This window comes from Astatotilapia calliptera, chromosome 17 (genome assembly GCF_900246225.1).
Source record: "Astatotilapia calliptera chromosome 17, fAstCal1.2, whole genome shotgun sequence".
Taxonomy (NCBI): domain Eukaryota; kingdom Metazoa; phylum Chordata; class Actinopteri; order Cichliformes; family Cichlidae; genus Astatotilapia; species Astatotilapia calliptera.
In genome coordinates, this window is record NC_039318.1 from 7,589,933 (window position 1) to 7,605,683 (window position 15,751).

At 40.2% G+C, this 15,751-nt stretch overlaps 1 protein-coding gene across 1 annotated transcript; it reads right to left on the minus strand.

The window, feature by feature from the left end:
- Positions 1–6,958: 6,958 nt before the first annotated feature.
- LOC113009405 (histidine-rich glycoprotein-like) lies at positions 6,959–12,611 on the minus strand. The gene is made up of 7 exons (XM_026147678.1): positions 12,349–12,611; positions 11,780–11,890; positions 11,315–11,402; positions 10,991–11,148; positions 9,553–9,660; positions 8,355–8,441; positions 6,959–7,812 (listed from the first exon to the last, which is right to left on the minus strand). The coding sequence occupies exons 1-7, from the start codon at positions 12,562–12,564 to the stop codon at positions 7,081–7,083; spliced, it is 1,500 nt and encodes a 499-aa protein (XP_026003463.1). The 5' UTR covers positions 12,565–12,611; the 3' UTR covers positions 6,959–7,080.
- Positions 12,612–15,751: the final 3,140 nt, after the last annotated feature.

The following is a 15,751-nucleotide window of genomic DNA, read 5'->3' on the forward strand; positions in this document are numbered from 1 at the left end:
GGAAAATGTCATCAAAATTACACATTAATTTTAAAATGGCTGACTTCCTGTTGGATTTGGGATATTGCTCCAAGAGACTTTTTTGTACATCTTGATATCTTACACAAGCTTACCAAGTGTCAGACTCATAGATGAAACACAGAGCAGGGGCTGATGTTTTGAAATATTGTAGGGGGCGCTGTGGAGCCATTTTGCACTATTCAAGGAAAATGGTTACATAACAACAATGCCTTCATCCATTTGGAGGTGTGTGCCAAATTTCAAGCCTCTATAAACTTTCCAAGCCCCTCAAAAGCCACTTCATCTTTCACGATGAACCGCGTTGCCACCAGGGTGCGCCGTTCAGTTTAAAGTCACAATTTTTGCACTGAAGCATCACGAGGGACTGATGGTGATATTCACCGCTTTTGAGGTGGCCACGATCAACCTGTGAAAATCAGTACAACAAAGTTAAAGCCATGACATTTCCTGTTGCCACTAGGTGGCGCTGTCCGTATTTCCGACAATGGGCACATCAATCTGTTCAGGGCGGGTCTGACATCATGCCTGTAAAGTCTGGTACTGATCAGACTGGATTTCATTGAGTTATACTAATTTGTTTCTTCATGGCGTGACATCAAAGTTCGCCATGCTGCTGGGGTCACACCCTTTCGCGAAAACTCACAGTTTTCACTGTAACCCAAGACCAACTCCTTAAGGCTTTCCTGGAGAAATTTGAGGCTGCAGATGTCACCCATCACTATACTGTACCCCAAAGTGTAAAACATGACATTTCCTGTTCCCACTAGGTGGCGCTGTCCTTGATGTCAAATATGGCAGTTGAAATATGTTCAGGGGTGGAGCCTTATCATATGTGTTCACTTTGGTCAAGGTCAGAAAATGTATGACAAAATGAGAGGCAATAAGATTTTCATGGCGAGTCATCGAAATTCGCCATGGCGCCACGGCCTCATAGTATTGTGAAAACTCAAAAGCTCCGCAATTTAACATGGCACAAGGGTGTAGTTGACACTGTCCAAATTTGAAGTTTATAGGACCAAATCCCAAGGAGGAGTTCGTTAAAGTACAAGGCATGGAAACGGTAAAATCAGACCCAAAATGTCACCTTCAATCCAAAATGGCGGACTTCCTGTTGGGTTTGCGTCAATGGGCCCACTGACTTTTTTGTTCGTCTTGGCATGATACACATGTGTGCCAAATTTCATACATGTAGCTCAAACCGTGTGGTCGTAGGGCTGCATTTAACAAGGCATAGGTGGCGCTCTAGAGCCATTTCCCAGTGCTCATATGTAAAACCATTAAAATAAAAAATTTTTCACCAAACCTGGCATGTGTGCAAAATTTCATGAGTTTTTGAGCATGTTTAGGCCCTCAAAAAGGCCCTTGTTTGGGGTGAATAATAATAATAAGAAACGGAGCAGATACAATAGGGCCTTCGCACTCTCGGTGCTCGGGCCCTAATAAATAAAGCTAATAAATAAAAAATACACACATCTTACTGATCTCTGCAGTCAGTAACATTACACATAAAGTGCAAACATAATAGCAATTGTATAAACACACACACAAACACGCCTTTAAAATTTAAAGGCGTGAAATTGGACGGTCTAGCCTTCTGATTAGCGTCACCACTGTCTCGGTGGAGTTTAATAAACTCGGCCGTCTGCTTCTTGATATCTAAAATATAACCAGACACTGGTGTAAATTCTCGACTGTCTCATACTTCTGTTTAATAAGTTTTCTGTTTGACGTTTAGTCAGCTGTGCGAAAACCAAGGAGGAACCCACCCGGGGGATTAATAAAGTTTTATTTTATCTAATCTAATAACTTTAATCTCAGCCAAACCGATTTACTCACGAACAAACAAAACACTGAAAAAAGCCCAACAATAACATTTTTAGGTTGTCTAAGCGACTTATATATTATGTTTAACCCGAGCAGCGAAAGTCCGCGGTGATCTGAAAATGATGTGCCGGGAGTTGTGCCGTTCTCGGCCGCATCAGTAACCCTTGAGCTCCCGGCTAGCTGTCGAGCTGGTGGGTAGCAGACGCCTCCGAAAACGTCGAAGCACTTTTGCAAATATGGGATATCTTGATAAACCGAGCAGATATTTGATGTTTACACAACTACTTTCTCGCCTGAAAATATGTTAAAAGTTTATTTTGTGATCCAGAAAGATTAGTATGAGTAATTTTAAAACTTAGTAGCGGCCGCCATTGTTGGAAACTGGAGTTTGGCTGGGCCACACCCGACCCATCCTTCAAATTCGGGGAAAAGGAGGCCGCATTTGTCGGCTACATTCGGAGGAGTCTACGAATTTGGACAGCCTTCGGCGCGTCGCTATGACGTAATCGGTCTACAAATGCGGCCTCAGGAGGATGCAGCCCATGAATTTGGACATATAATATAATCGCAGCCTTTGCGGTTAGAAAATTGCACTTGATCATGTCGCGATATTATCGCAAATGCGATATATCGTTCAGCCCTAATAGCTGGCTGGAGGACTCATGCCTAATGTTGAACACCTCAAAAACTGTATGTATTTTTCAAAACGCCCCTTAAACTTGAAGCAGTCAAACATATTCCTGGATGGAGTAGAGCTTGAATTAGCTCCAGAATTTAAATATCTTGGGGTCATTCTAGACCCAACATTATCCTTCAAGAGTCACATAAATAAAGTGTCCCAGGTACTTAAATTTAATAATTGAAATTTTAATCATATAAGTAATAATTTAAATATTAATGTTGCAAAAACTTATTTTTACTCAATGATCATCTCTCATATGGACTATTGTTTGATGTCCTGGTCACTTGCTTGTTCAACGACACTTAAAACTATTGAAAACATTTATAAAAGAAGTTTAAAACTACTTGACAAAAAACCGACTTCCCACCACCACTGTCATGTGTTAAAAAAACATACATTACTGAATTTCAATAACTTAGTGTAACTTAAAAGAGTGTGTTTAATATATAAAGTCTTACACTCCCTTGCTCCACCACCACTAAAGCAGTTCATTAGGCATAAAGAAAGCTTAGACAGGACCACTCAAGCTACAATCCGAGGAGACTTGTTTATACCCCACAGACGGACAGCATTTGGGCAGAACGTCCTCTCTGTCAAGGGAGGCCATCTGTGGAACAGTCTTCCTCAACCCATTAGAGAATGCTCTACACTCAATTTGTTTAAGGCAAAGGTTAAAAACTGGTTATGGACAAATCAAGTGTGTGATCATGTATGAGTTGTATAGTTTTAATGTTTTATTTGGGAACAGAATGGTGTGTATGTGTAAGTTTGGTGATGGAGTTTTTATTATGAATGAATGATGAATTTTTATGTCTATTTTTTATGCTTAAGGACAACAGATGGAAATTAGCCCTTGGCTATAATCTGGCATGTTTACATTCATGTAATTTTTTTTTTTACATTTATGTTCATTAACATGCAATGTCCTAAATAAAATAAATAAATAAAACCAAATCTACGCCCAGACAGACTCACAACCAGACACAGTGACACCATGGACAGACAGAGGGAACACAGAGAAGTGGGAGCAGGCAGGCACAGAACAAAACCCTAACGAACAGCAACCCTTAACAAAAGACATAACAGAATAAACAAGAACATAGAATAACATAAAGAAACACAAAACACAGAGTCGTCAGACTCAGGGCCATGACAACACCATTACTTGAAGAGAAGGTATCCTGCTCTCCTTGTGTGTGTACGCTACACAATTCAGCAGTAGCCTAACTCCACTTGAAATAACGCGCGAAGTCAGGATGTAGCGTCCAACTCCTTTTAATTAGTGAGTATTTCCTCATGGAGTAAAACTGAAATACAAATAACATAGCTAAAATTAACCTAGCATCATTAGCACAACAAAATTAGATTCCAATACACATCCATTAGCGTTAGCACACAACTACTAAAGTATTCATCTACAGCAAATATTTCCACAAAATATACATAAATACAATCCTACAATTCAATACAAATGAAAACTTACAGACGGTGGTGTCGATGGCACAAACAAAAGGCAGATGTCGCTGGATCAAATTTCCCCACATGTGATCCGCTAGGAACTAAACAAACATGGCTGACATCCTGTCACTTCCTGAAACTGGTTTTCAAAATAAAACGAATTTCAAAATAAAAGTAGCTCATTGCAAAGAGCCCCTATATTGCAATACATTAAGAGCGGAACAGAAGGTATTTTATCGAACTGGTGTTAATCACATGTGAACAGCAACTCTGCCAGTCTGCCGTCAGGTAACTCCTCTCTAGACCTCTAGCTCCCCCTACAGTCTGGGCATATTAACAACATCAAACACTGATACTAAGCAAATATGCATTTGCTGTTATCATTACACCATCCCTTTTTAAAAATATAATAATTCTACTTTCATAAACATAAACTATCTCTCCTTTTACTTGTTAAACCAAGCTTTGTCAATAAAAGGTTAAAAGCACAAGTAGTTTTCAACAATCATAATCAGTTCAACACCAGTACACAATTATAGTGCAACTTGTGTAAATACTATGACAATATTATCTTCCAAACAACGTATCAACACCTCTGTTCAATCAGTCTCATAGGTGGCTTTACTTGTCTTACAGATCTTCTGTGTTTGTTCTTATGTATGTGTAGCTGTTCCAGGTGATAGTATCTCCAGTGTGTGTTGGGGTTGTTCATCAGCCTCCAACCTCTATTCTACTCTACATGTCCGGAAGATCTTGGCGATTTTGTCTTCGAATAGCATTATCTTCTGCCTGAATGATGTATGATTTGGTTGAGCTTCCTTTGGAACATTTGCTTTGTGGCGTTGTGCGGTATACTAGCAGGCTTTGTTAGAAGTCAGTACTACTGTCTCTTGCCTTGCTCAGCAGCCTCTTCACTGTTTGGACTGACTTTTCCACTTGTCAATTAGATTGTGGGTAATGCAGGCTTGATGTTGTGTGAACAAAGTCCCATTCCTTGGCAAACTGTCAAAACTTAATATTTGCTTCACATAAACATAGTCATTAATTCCCTCTTACTTTTGCTGTTTTGCTTTCACCACGATAAAAATCACACCTCACATCTGCACAGCTCTCTCTCTCTCTCTCTCTCTCTCTCAGTGTGCTTCAAGAACAGTTTCCCATCTAAAAATCTCTGTTTCCTGCATTATTCTCTTGCTTATTACCAGTGATGGGAATAACGTTACTAACAGCATAATTTTTTTCAGTAATGAGTAATCTAGCTAATTACTATTTCTATTGTTACAACGCCAGTACTGTTACTAACAAGAAAATGTGGTGCGGTGGCGTTACTGTTTTTCAACAAACAGACGGTTGAAGCTGTGTTCAGCTTACCACATCTTATATCAGTTACACGGAAGTAGCTGTAAGTAATCTGGGCGCTACAGCTTTAAGCAGCTGTGCGCGCTCCCGCAGACGGCAATCACTTTCTGGCATACGATCACTTTTTGGCAAAACACCTGTAGCTAGGGGGCAAAACATGAGTGCATGAGTGCTGTTGTTTGACTGAGGAAGAATAGAGTAGTCGTGGTAAGCCAATCACATGATCACTTCAAGATGACAAAGCAACAATGTGATAAATACCAGGTTTTAAATTGTGTAGATAGGCCACGTAAAACCAGAGTCATGATAAAAATATGTTTACGCGTGTTTTTTCCTCAATAGTTTCGTCACGTTTATTGTCTAAGCTAAGGACAGAGCTAGCAAGCACTCTCTGCTTATGATCAAAAAATAAAAAAACAAAACAAAAAACATCCAGTTCGTGTTGACTAATCAAAAATGATATGGCAACATGACATTTGGTTGTTTAGAAAGAGGGTTAAGTTTTAGGAGTGATGGTGAGAGAGAGAGAGAGAGAGAGAGAGAGAGAGAAAGAAAGACAGCAGAAAAAGAGAGAGAGTGAGTTTTAAGAAGTGAGAGATTTGTGACGTTTACCGTGTTTGGAGTGTGTAGTTAATGTGTTGCCTTTTGTAGTTAGTGTGTAGTGTTGTGTGTCAGAACAATGGGGCGACTGCTGTCTCCAGGTAAAAAACAATGGGCCAGCTTGTATATTTTATATGTATATTTTATATGCTTGTAGTGATGGTGGTAGCACTCATGTTCATGCAGGTGACAATGCTTGTGGTCGTGGCCCAGAGCCAGCTCATGGTCATCCTCGTAGGTGTGCACGCCTTCAGCATTCTTGTAGCCATCTTCATAACAACAGTACAGAGTGTGACTTTTATTTTTTAAATCTTCTGTTAGAACACTATTACAGCTTAAAATGAGAGGTGTGGGTGCTGTGACTGAGAATCTGGACAGCATAAACCACAGTAGAAAATCTATGTTTGCTAAACTTTCTTTGCAGTTGAAATGTTTACTTTAAACAATATTATATTTTAAAGAGGCCAGAAATGTGTGCCCTTGTGTAATCAAAACAAATGGGTAGTTTCATATCTAGTCTTGGCAGAGACTAACTTGAAGCTTTATTTGTGAAGAGCAAGTTAGCTAGCTAGTACTGCTAACATGAGCATAAAAGGGTGGGGCTAACTGCAGTGATGCTAGCATTAACCGTGTTAGCACGTTACCTTAAACAGTTGGTTAGTCCACAGGTGTACACTCAGAGGTTCAGCTATTTATTTCATTGCAGAGAAGCTGAATCAATACTTCAGCTAGTTCCCAAATTTTTAAAACAAGTACCTGTACTTCTTCTCAGCTACAGAATGTCTTTACCTTTTGTCACCTGTATTCAATTTTTAAGGTGCCACAAATTTTTAACTCCACAGCATGCTGATTTATGGCAAGGTTTCAGTTGTAACCTATATGGGAATTGCTTGGTTGGTGCAAAAAATATTAGCAGCCTTTTGCCAAAGCAAATCAGTTGTTTAGTGGAATCTATGAAAAAATGTGCATTTAAAACATTTTTTTTGCTCTAGGACATGAAACGGTAAGATTGACTCATGCAAGCAGTCCTTTACTGACAATGTGTTTAATGTAGAAAAATGCAATGCCAAATAGTTTTCCTTCTTTTCATTACACTTGAGCCTTTGTGTGTGTATTTAAAAACAGTTTTATAGGCTTTATGAACTGGCTGCAGCTGGCTTGAATTCGAGGTCTTTAGTGAAGAGTTCATCCACATTTTTATGCTTTCCCGCTGTGGTGGGGCACTGGGCAGAGACTGATTTTGGGAAGGGCTCGATGGTGGGCTCCATCTGTCCAGGAATTTGAGGGTCGGGTTTAAGTGGGAGAGTGACTCCAACTCCAGGGCCACCAACTGGGACATCAGGGAAGGAAGGCAGAGTCACAGGCTGGCCCAAGGCGGGCAGGACTATCACTGTTCCCTGTGGTTCATCGTGGGGTGCGTTCTCATGTTCGTGCTCGTGGTGATGGTGGTGGTGCTCGTGTTCATGCAGGTGACCGTGCTTGTGGTCATGGTCCAGAGCCAGCTCATGGTCATGTTCATGTGTGTGCACACCTAGAGCATGCTTATAGTCGTGGTGGTGACTGGGAGAGTCACCGCTGTGGTTGTGTGCCTTGGCGTGATGAGTGTGCACGTGATCGTGATTCAGACCGTGGTCATGGGAGTGGTCATGAGCGTGCCTGTGGGCGCTGCCTGTGGCATGGTCATGTGTGTGGTGGTGATCACGGTCATCAGTGTGGTTGTGGGTGTGGCCATGATGAGAGTGGCATTTTGTGTGATCGTTTGCGTGGTCGTGTGTTTGGTCTTGGTCGTGGCTGTGTGAGTGTGTGTCATTGTGGCTGTGGTCAGTCTCTCCGCCCAGCAGGTGTAGCTTCTTCTCTCTCTCAGCAGCCTGGAGAAGAGATAAAGAGTGTAGGATATTAAAGAGTGAACAGTGTATTATAGATTTGCAACCTCTAATGGCCATGTGAATAAAATATGGTCTGGTGCTTCCATCTTCAGATTTTCAAGGCCCACTTAAGTCCTGAAAATAACAAACAGCAATTCTGGCCTCCATAGCTATGGTCTCCCTTCACGACAACAGTACAGAGTGAATTTTATTTTTTAACTCTTCTATCTGGACAGTTAGAGCTTCAAAATAGAGGTGTACCAGGTGTGACTGAGAATTTAGACAGGCTAAAGCACTGTAGCAGATCTGTTTGCTAAACTTTAGGGGAACGGTGTTAACAAAACTTTGGATGTGTCCATCTGATTCTGTAGTTTAAAAAAAACACATCCTCATTGGAATTATACAGCAATGACATGTATAAACAGTTTGTGTTAATTTAGTGAGTTCCAAAATTAAAATCACACAATCCACCAATCATCCTTTTTTTTCTTATGCTGTAAAAAGACATTGAAGGTAAACAGCGAAACCATCTAAAAGAGTCTCACCTCAGGCTCATAGATCTCACAGGCTCCCTCAATCTCCTCATCGCCATTGAGAGCGTGGAAGAGGGATGCCTTACAGAAACCCTTGTGCTGAGGAGAGAAAAAGAAGAAAAAGTAAGAGTGCAATAATTATGCCTGTGGTTTTACTACAGTATAAAGGCCTTTACATGTACAGTTTGTGCAAATGTTTCTTGTTTTAAAAATACTTTTGGACAAATTTTTTTGGATCAAGTTCAGTTTTTCTGATTCTCGCGTGTGAATTAACAGATTGGACCAATCAGACCACTGCATTTGGCAAGTGTGCATGCTGCTCTGGGTCATACTGCTATCTGAAAAATATTTCTCTGTCTCCTCAGGTGTGGTCTACCCACAAGAGCTCAGACTTCCTTACTGACGTCCGGAATTATGTACAAAAGCAGCTGTGATGCAGCTTCACCTCTTGGATTAAAACAAGAAATTCTTTTTGCTGCTGCCTTCTATTTAGAATTGGATGATGTCCAGAATGGACAGCACAGTGGCATGGTTAGCACTGTTGCCTCACAGCAAGAAGGTCCTGAGTTTAATTCCACCATCAGGCCAGGGTCTTTCTGTGTGGAGTTTGCATGTTCTCCCCGTGTTTGCGAGGGTTCTCCTCCCACAGTCCAAAGACATGCACTTTGTGGGGATAGGTTAATTGAAAAGTCTAAATTGCCCATAGGTGTGAGTGCAAATGGTTGTCTGTCCCTGTGTGTTAGCCCTGTGTCAGACTGGCAACCTGTCCAGGGTGTACCCTGCCTCTTGCCCTACGACAGCTGGGATAGGCCCCACATCCCCCGCGACCCTGAAAAGGGTAAGCAGAAGCGAATGTATTTCTGGATGAATCCAGAATCTCAGTTTCTTCATTTTCTTGTTTAGAAACCTTACGACCAACTCATCGTCACTTGATGCCATTACACTACAAATTTGCATCTGAAAACTTTGTAGTTTTACGTTGTTTTTTCTAAACTAGGCAAACTAAATATCAAAGTAATCTCCTGCTGTCATACACAAGCCACTGATATGAAGCTAGAACATACTAAGCTTTGAGCAGCAAATGAAGGTCTTTTCCTTGCACTGTTAGAAAGTAAAACAATCCCCTGATGGAGAAGGTGAGTTGAACTTGATTTCATTTGAGAATAAACAGGGCAAAACCTAGTAGATGAAAGATTAATAAAAGACTCACAGCAAACTCGCATTTCATGGGGGGGCAAGGTTCATCTGCTCCTGCCCTCTGGGGGCAAGTGGTCTCCTGGATGGCGTATTCCACATGGTACTTCCTACCTGCGACAACCTGGACGCACAAAGACACAGAGAGAAAGGAAAAGCCCAAATTAAGGAAGAGACTTGATATAAAATCATGTGTGAGAATTGAGGCAGCATAGTTAGTGATGTTCTGTGGCGGTGTGGGATACAGCAAAGTTTTGGTATAGAATACATTTTAATAACCACTAAATTACGGTGATTCTTTTTTCACACAGTAACTAGTTAACAGAATGACCATTGGCAAGTCTGGAGGTGGTGTAGCGCCCCCTGTCACGAAAGTAAGACATAGTCCAAATGCAAAAAAATGAAAAAGATTAAAGTTTTAAAAAAATATTTTAAGCACTATTCTTGTTCTTATTTTTGTCAGAAATATGTGATTAAGGAAGTTGTGTGAAATTTTCCCGTTCTGTTTAATTAAATTAAATCAATTTTAATTCAGTTTTTTTATATAGCCTCAAGGCATTTTATATTGTAAGGTAGACCTTTCAAAAATACAGAGATAACCCCAGTAATGAAATCACCAGTGGGAAGGAAAAACTCCCTTATAACAGGAAGAAACCTCCAGCAGAATCAGGCTCAGGGAGGGGCGACCATCTGCCGTCACTATTTGGGGAGACAAACAAATTAGCTTTGTTTCTTCTGTTTTCTGTCTGTTTCTTCTTGGCTGCTGGGCTGTGGTCTGGTAGTTTCAAAACTGAGATACTTTTTAGTGCAATATTAGAATGTGACAAGATGAATGGAAAACTGTATACATTTTATTTCTTAGAACCTGGAACCTCTATACGTTGCTCCACTTTGTCCCTTCCTGCAGCCTGCATAGTTCTGCTTAGTGCTGCTGAGTCATGTGACCGCAGGTCAACGAAACACAGCAGAGCAGGGAAGAGTGGGTGGAGCAGAATCAGAATCAGAAAGGGTTTTATTGCCAAATGTTGAGCGGGTTTACAACATTAGGAAATTGCTGTTAGGAAATGTGTCTTAATGTAAGTACCAGAGTACCATTACAGTAGTAGTAGTACCAGATTAGGTATGGATACAGTCAGTATAAGTCCAGGCAGAGCAGTGCCACTACCATAAACATTTATGTGCCTCCTTTCTGTTTATACCAGATTTGGTAGAAAACTTTATGAAATATTATACAGTTTATGCAAACTTTACTTACAGGCTACTGTAGTTGTTTAATCTAATTTTTGCGTAGGAGCTTCTCTGTGTGTTTCCATTAAATTTGATGGTATAAATTTGTAAAGGGGAATTCTGCCACCTTATTCTCAGCCTTGACAGTGCATGATGAGAATATATATCTATACAATAAAAGAGCCGAGGATACATTATGTCACACATCTTAATTTTGATCTCCCTACCTGTGAAGTAGCACGGGAGATTTTGAGCAGAGCAAAACGATTGGCCAGCCCACTCTGCTGATTGAACTTCTCCAGAGACTGAGTCACAGCCTTCTGAACTTTATCATGATTATGGTCAGTTAAATCTGGACAGCCACCACAGGACTGATGCACCCTACCTGCAGGAATTGAGCAGAACAAAAAGTCATTTTAATTATGAAGAGACTGCTGCACGCCACAAAAACATGTTTTAAGTCTGGACCTTGATGTCTTTTTAGATATAATGGTTGAATTTGAATGAAAACCACAATCACTTCTTTTTGATACGTGTAATATTTTTCATACCTGGTCTGATAGCACACTTGTATTTGTAGAGACGAACCACTCTGTGTACCTTACTGATGAAGATAGCAGCTTTGCACTGTCCATATACCTGCAAACACAATACAATACATGATGTTAGTGTACTGCTTATACATACAGCATCACATTCGCAAAAGAGTTTATTTAGATTTTTTTTATACCCTTTTTATAAATTAGTTGAAAGAACAATGACAATATCTTGTGATACTAAATATCTTTATTCACCTGCCAACTTATGAACTATTGCTTATGGAACACAAAACTAAGATGCTCACTATGTTAAAAAAGAAAGATTTAAGATTGTAAGAAAGCCTTAAGCAGAACACAAGAGACAGTAATAAAAACAATCAGGACTAACACATGTATTAATTACATACGCAAACAGATTTTTGGTAAACTTGTTGATGAGAATTTGCACATGCAGTGTTTGTGTGTGTTTTTTCTAACCTGCGTATTGCCACTACGAATGTCACAGCTCTTCCAGTCCCTCTTGCTGAGAACGCTGCAGTTGGTCTCCACAACATCCAGATTCAGGTAGAAGACCACACCATTCTCTCCCTGTAAAACACACAAATTTAATCAATCATTATGTACAGTCAATAAAACGCTAATGGAATTTATTTTCAGTGGTTACTCGTTTAATTTATGTTCTGATCTTTCACATGGTCATTTGTTTTTCACGTAATTTGCCTAACATGGCATCCCCCCCTCAAAAAACCCCCCCAAAACAGTCTGACTTGTCGTACTTACTTAAAACATTGGTTTAATTTGTTTTTGTTGTCTCATTTGGTCCAATCACAGTGAAAAGTTTTTGGAACATATTTGTTTCATGAAAATGTTTCTAACTGACTTTTTCTCCAGATTTTTAGTCAAATCACTTTATGATTTGACTAAAAATGCCAAAATACACAGTAATGCCAAAATACACTGAACTTCTCTGGACTCTGCTAGAAAGTAATTCTGCCTTAAACAGCTCTGGTCTACCACACAGTAATAATACTGCAAGCTCAGCTTACATGTCTCTTTATGTGGGCATTGGACAGGCGGTGCAGACTGAAGATGTAGCCCTCCTTTCTGTTCTGGTTGATTTTGGTAAGAGCCAGTTCAGCAGCTGCTTTTGTTGAAGCATCTTCACATGAGCCTGGTTCTATGCCACCACGCTCCACTGGTGCACCATTGATGGTCACACAACCCAACGCCAGCAGCAGCGATAACAGCACGCAGGTCTTCATGGTAAAGGCCTGGGACGACTCTCTCTCTTTAACACCGATGTGCAGAGACGGAGAGGTCACATTTTATATCCTGCTACTGTTTAAGTCCCCCCCATTCCACCCACACACACCTCTTGTCAATGGTAAATATGACCATTGATCCCTACCTCTCAAAAAGTCATGCTCACCTAGCATCCAGACAAACATTTACAGTGCACACTTGCACAACGGAGCTTATCAGTTGTTAGATAATCACTCATGCAATCGATCTTTTCTTTTGGATCAGCGTGTGCAACCAGTTTGTTGAAGGTCATATGATCTACTCTCGGCACTGAGTTAAATCAAGGACAAAGCTTAATGTTTGTTCAATAAAAACAGCAAAAAGGTAAAAAATGATGGCGAGTAATCAAAGCAGCAACTAATCTCACAATGCTATCCTATAGTTGAGCATGCATTTACAACTTGGTGGGATCTGAGGTCAGAGGAGACTGGACAGAACACACACAGAGCACATGAAAGATAAGATCACACATATGAAAATACATTTAAAAATTATAAACTGAATCTTACATTCAATATCATAAATAGAAACTGAAACTGAACACAGTATACTTTTCTTATTAACAACACTAGAGCTAGCTATTCATTCTTTCTTCATTCTTTATTCTTTCTCTAGCAGCCTAAGTGACTGTAAATTTCAGAACACTGTCACATTCAGCATCAGGTTTTTAAATTCAGCCTCTTAAAAGCACATTTTAATGAAATTACTATAAGTAATTAGATAATAAGCTCACTTTGTTTTGAAGTATTTGTTTGTTACGTGAAGCAAAGCCACAATTCATAAATGTGCACACAGGGAGAGTCAGTTGTTTCCTTGGTGGTTGGTTCATTGTGATTTTTGGCTCTGGGACAGTCTGGGTACACATTCACCACCATATTAACACAAACTAAATGGGAGGATCAAGAGGGTGAAAGGTCAAAAGAACATAGCATTTATTTGTGCAAACGGACGGTTGGTGCACAGCCATTTTCAGATCTCTCCAGAGATGTTCAATTGGGTTCAAGCGTCTCTCTCTCTGGGACACTTAAGAACATTCACAGAGTGGTCCTGAAGCCACTCATGTGGTGAGTCCTTAGGGTCATTGTCCTGTTTGGAGGTCTGAGGTTTAGAGCACTCTGGAGCACGAAGATTGACCGTTGGGTTCTTGGCATCTCCCTGACTAAGGCCTCGACTCAGACATGATATCAGAGGTTAGTTAACAGAGAGATCTTTCTCCTGGATACACACACATTTAAATAAGCACTTCTAACTCTATTTGCTTTCTTCTTTCTGTGATGTTTCTAGGCTCTCCAAAGAAGGCTGCTGGTTGATCAGCTGATTATGTTGCCACATGCTTTTTCTTTTTGCATGCTCATCTTTTTGTGCACGTATTTGCTGAATGTTCACCTTGACCTGGTCTCGAGTGTACAAGAACAATATCAGTATCAGTATTGACAGGGAAATCTTCCTTTGCAGGACCTGTAAGCCTAGTTTTTACAGGGAGAATTGTGACAGACTGATGCTGGACTTTCTCCTCTTCTATCTGTTGCTCTGGAGGCCAATGGCTGGCTCAGACAAACTGAGGGGCCATAGTGCACTAGGGAAGAGAAGAAATCAATCAAGAACTTATCAAATTCACAAAAGTAAGTGTCACTACAAGAAAAGAAGTGAAATTACAGGCTTTTTTTTTTTTATCAACGTAAAAGATATATGACATTACCCTGGCCTGCAGTAACACTGTGAGAAATCTTGGAGTCATTTTGATCATAACTACTGTCATTCATTTGCTCAACTAAAACTAGAAACATCCTGTCTCCGAATGATGCTGATAGGTCACTTCACACTAGGGCTGGGCCATATTATACCGTTCACGGTAATACCGGTATAATGTTAGGCAATGATAGGAAAATGAAATATCGCGATAGAATATGAGTAAAACGCGCATGCGCAGTGCCTTTGTTTTCATACGCACATGGCCGATTGTTGACTGAAACAGATGAACCAGAATTGGTTTGTAAAAATGGTGCAACTTCAGTGATGTGGAACTGGTTTGGTGTTTGTCCGTCAGATACAGACAAAGAACATTTTTTTGCAGAACATGCAAGCGGCCGTCGTTATTGTCGTATTTGTCGGACTAAGATGCTCTTAAATCTGGGAGTAATCTGGGTCCTAAACTCTGTATGCTTCAGGTCAAACGAACACTGCAGCATCACTGAGAGTTAAAAACTGTCTCAATTCTTTCATCTTTAATAAAACGATCAGCATTGCTGCTTTACCAGCTGTAACTATGAAGTTTAACTTCCAGGCATCCATGAAAACAAAATTTATTACATTTAACGGGGTTAGAAGTTAGCAGGAAGCTAGCGGAAGTTAGCTCGCTAGTTTCGCTAGTTACCTAAGCATGATATTGCATGTTCTGACTGAGAGATTTCTGAAAAAAATCAAACCTACAGCTCTGCTATCGCTTCCAACATAAATGAAGACAGGAAACTAAACAGCAGTGACGTTTGTAGGGTTACTGAAGTTGGGCTAGCTGGTATATAATGATGTGCTACGTGATCGCTAGCGACACAGCTATGTTAGCATAACATAAACAGTGAAGCTGGAGGACGAACACTAACACTTTTCCACTTATAAAAGTTAACGTTAAGGTTCCTGATAGTTAGAGACAAATGCAATCGCATGGCAGGATGCTGTAAACGGACCAAACTTCAGTCAGGAGAACAACTGAGATAATCCATCCACAGGTTAGTCATTAATATACTGCAACAACATGGGAATAGAGCAGCTGCCAGAGAATTCAACATTAATGAATCAATGGTACAGAAGTGGAGGAAGCAAGAAGAATGAGTTTAATAAAGTTTGATTTATCTGACTGCTTTGTTTCACTTAATGTGCCTTATAATCCCGTGCACCTTATGGTCCGAAAAATACGTACTGCACACTGCAGTTTAATGTTGCAAAGCACCTCCTTTTAACTTCAGTGGATATTATACATGGTTATGCTCAGGATATGTCAGCCCATTTCTACTGGAAATGCCTTTTGGTTAAACTTTCAGCAAGGAATTTGCATTTGCACTGTTACATTTTTATAAAGCTTTAATGTACATAAAAACCAGCTTCTTGTTTAAGTGAAAATAAATGTAAGGTTGTCTTTTTGCGCTAGTA

What these genes read in the sequence shown, in the direction of transcription:
- LOC113009405 (XM_026147678.1), bottom strand. Translation starts at nt 12,564, where the DNA reads ATGAAGACCTGCGTGCTGTTATCGCTGCTGCTGGCGTTGGGTTGTGTG. An exon ending in TTCGTAGTGGCAATACGCAG is followed by an intron (nt 11,403 to 11,779) that starts GTTAGAAAAAAC and finishes TTGTGTTTGCAG; the next exon opens with GTATATGGACAGTGCAAAGC. An exon ending in CCATGAAATGCGAGTTTGCT is followed by an intron (nt 8,442 to 9,552) that starts GTGAGTCTTTTA and finishes TTCTCTCCTCAG; the next exon opens with CACAAGGGTTTCTGTAAGGC.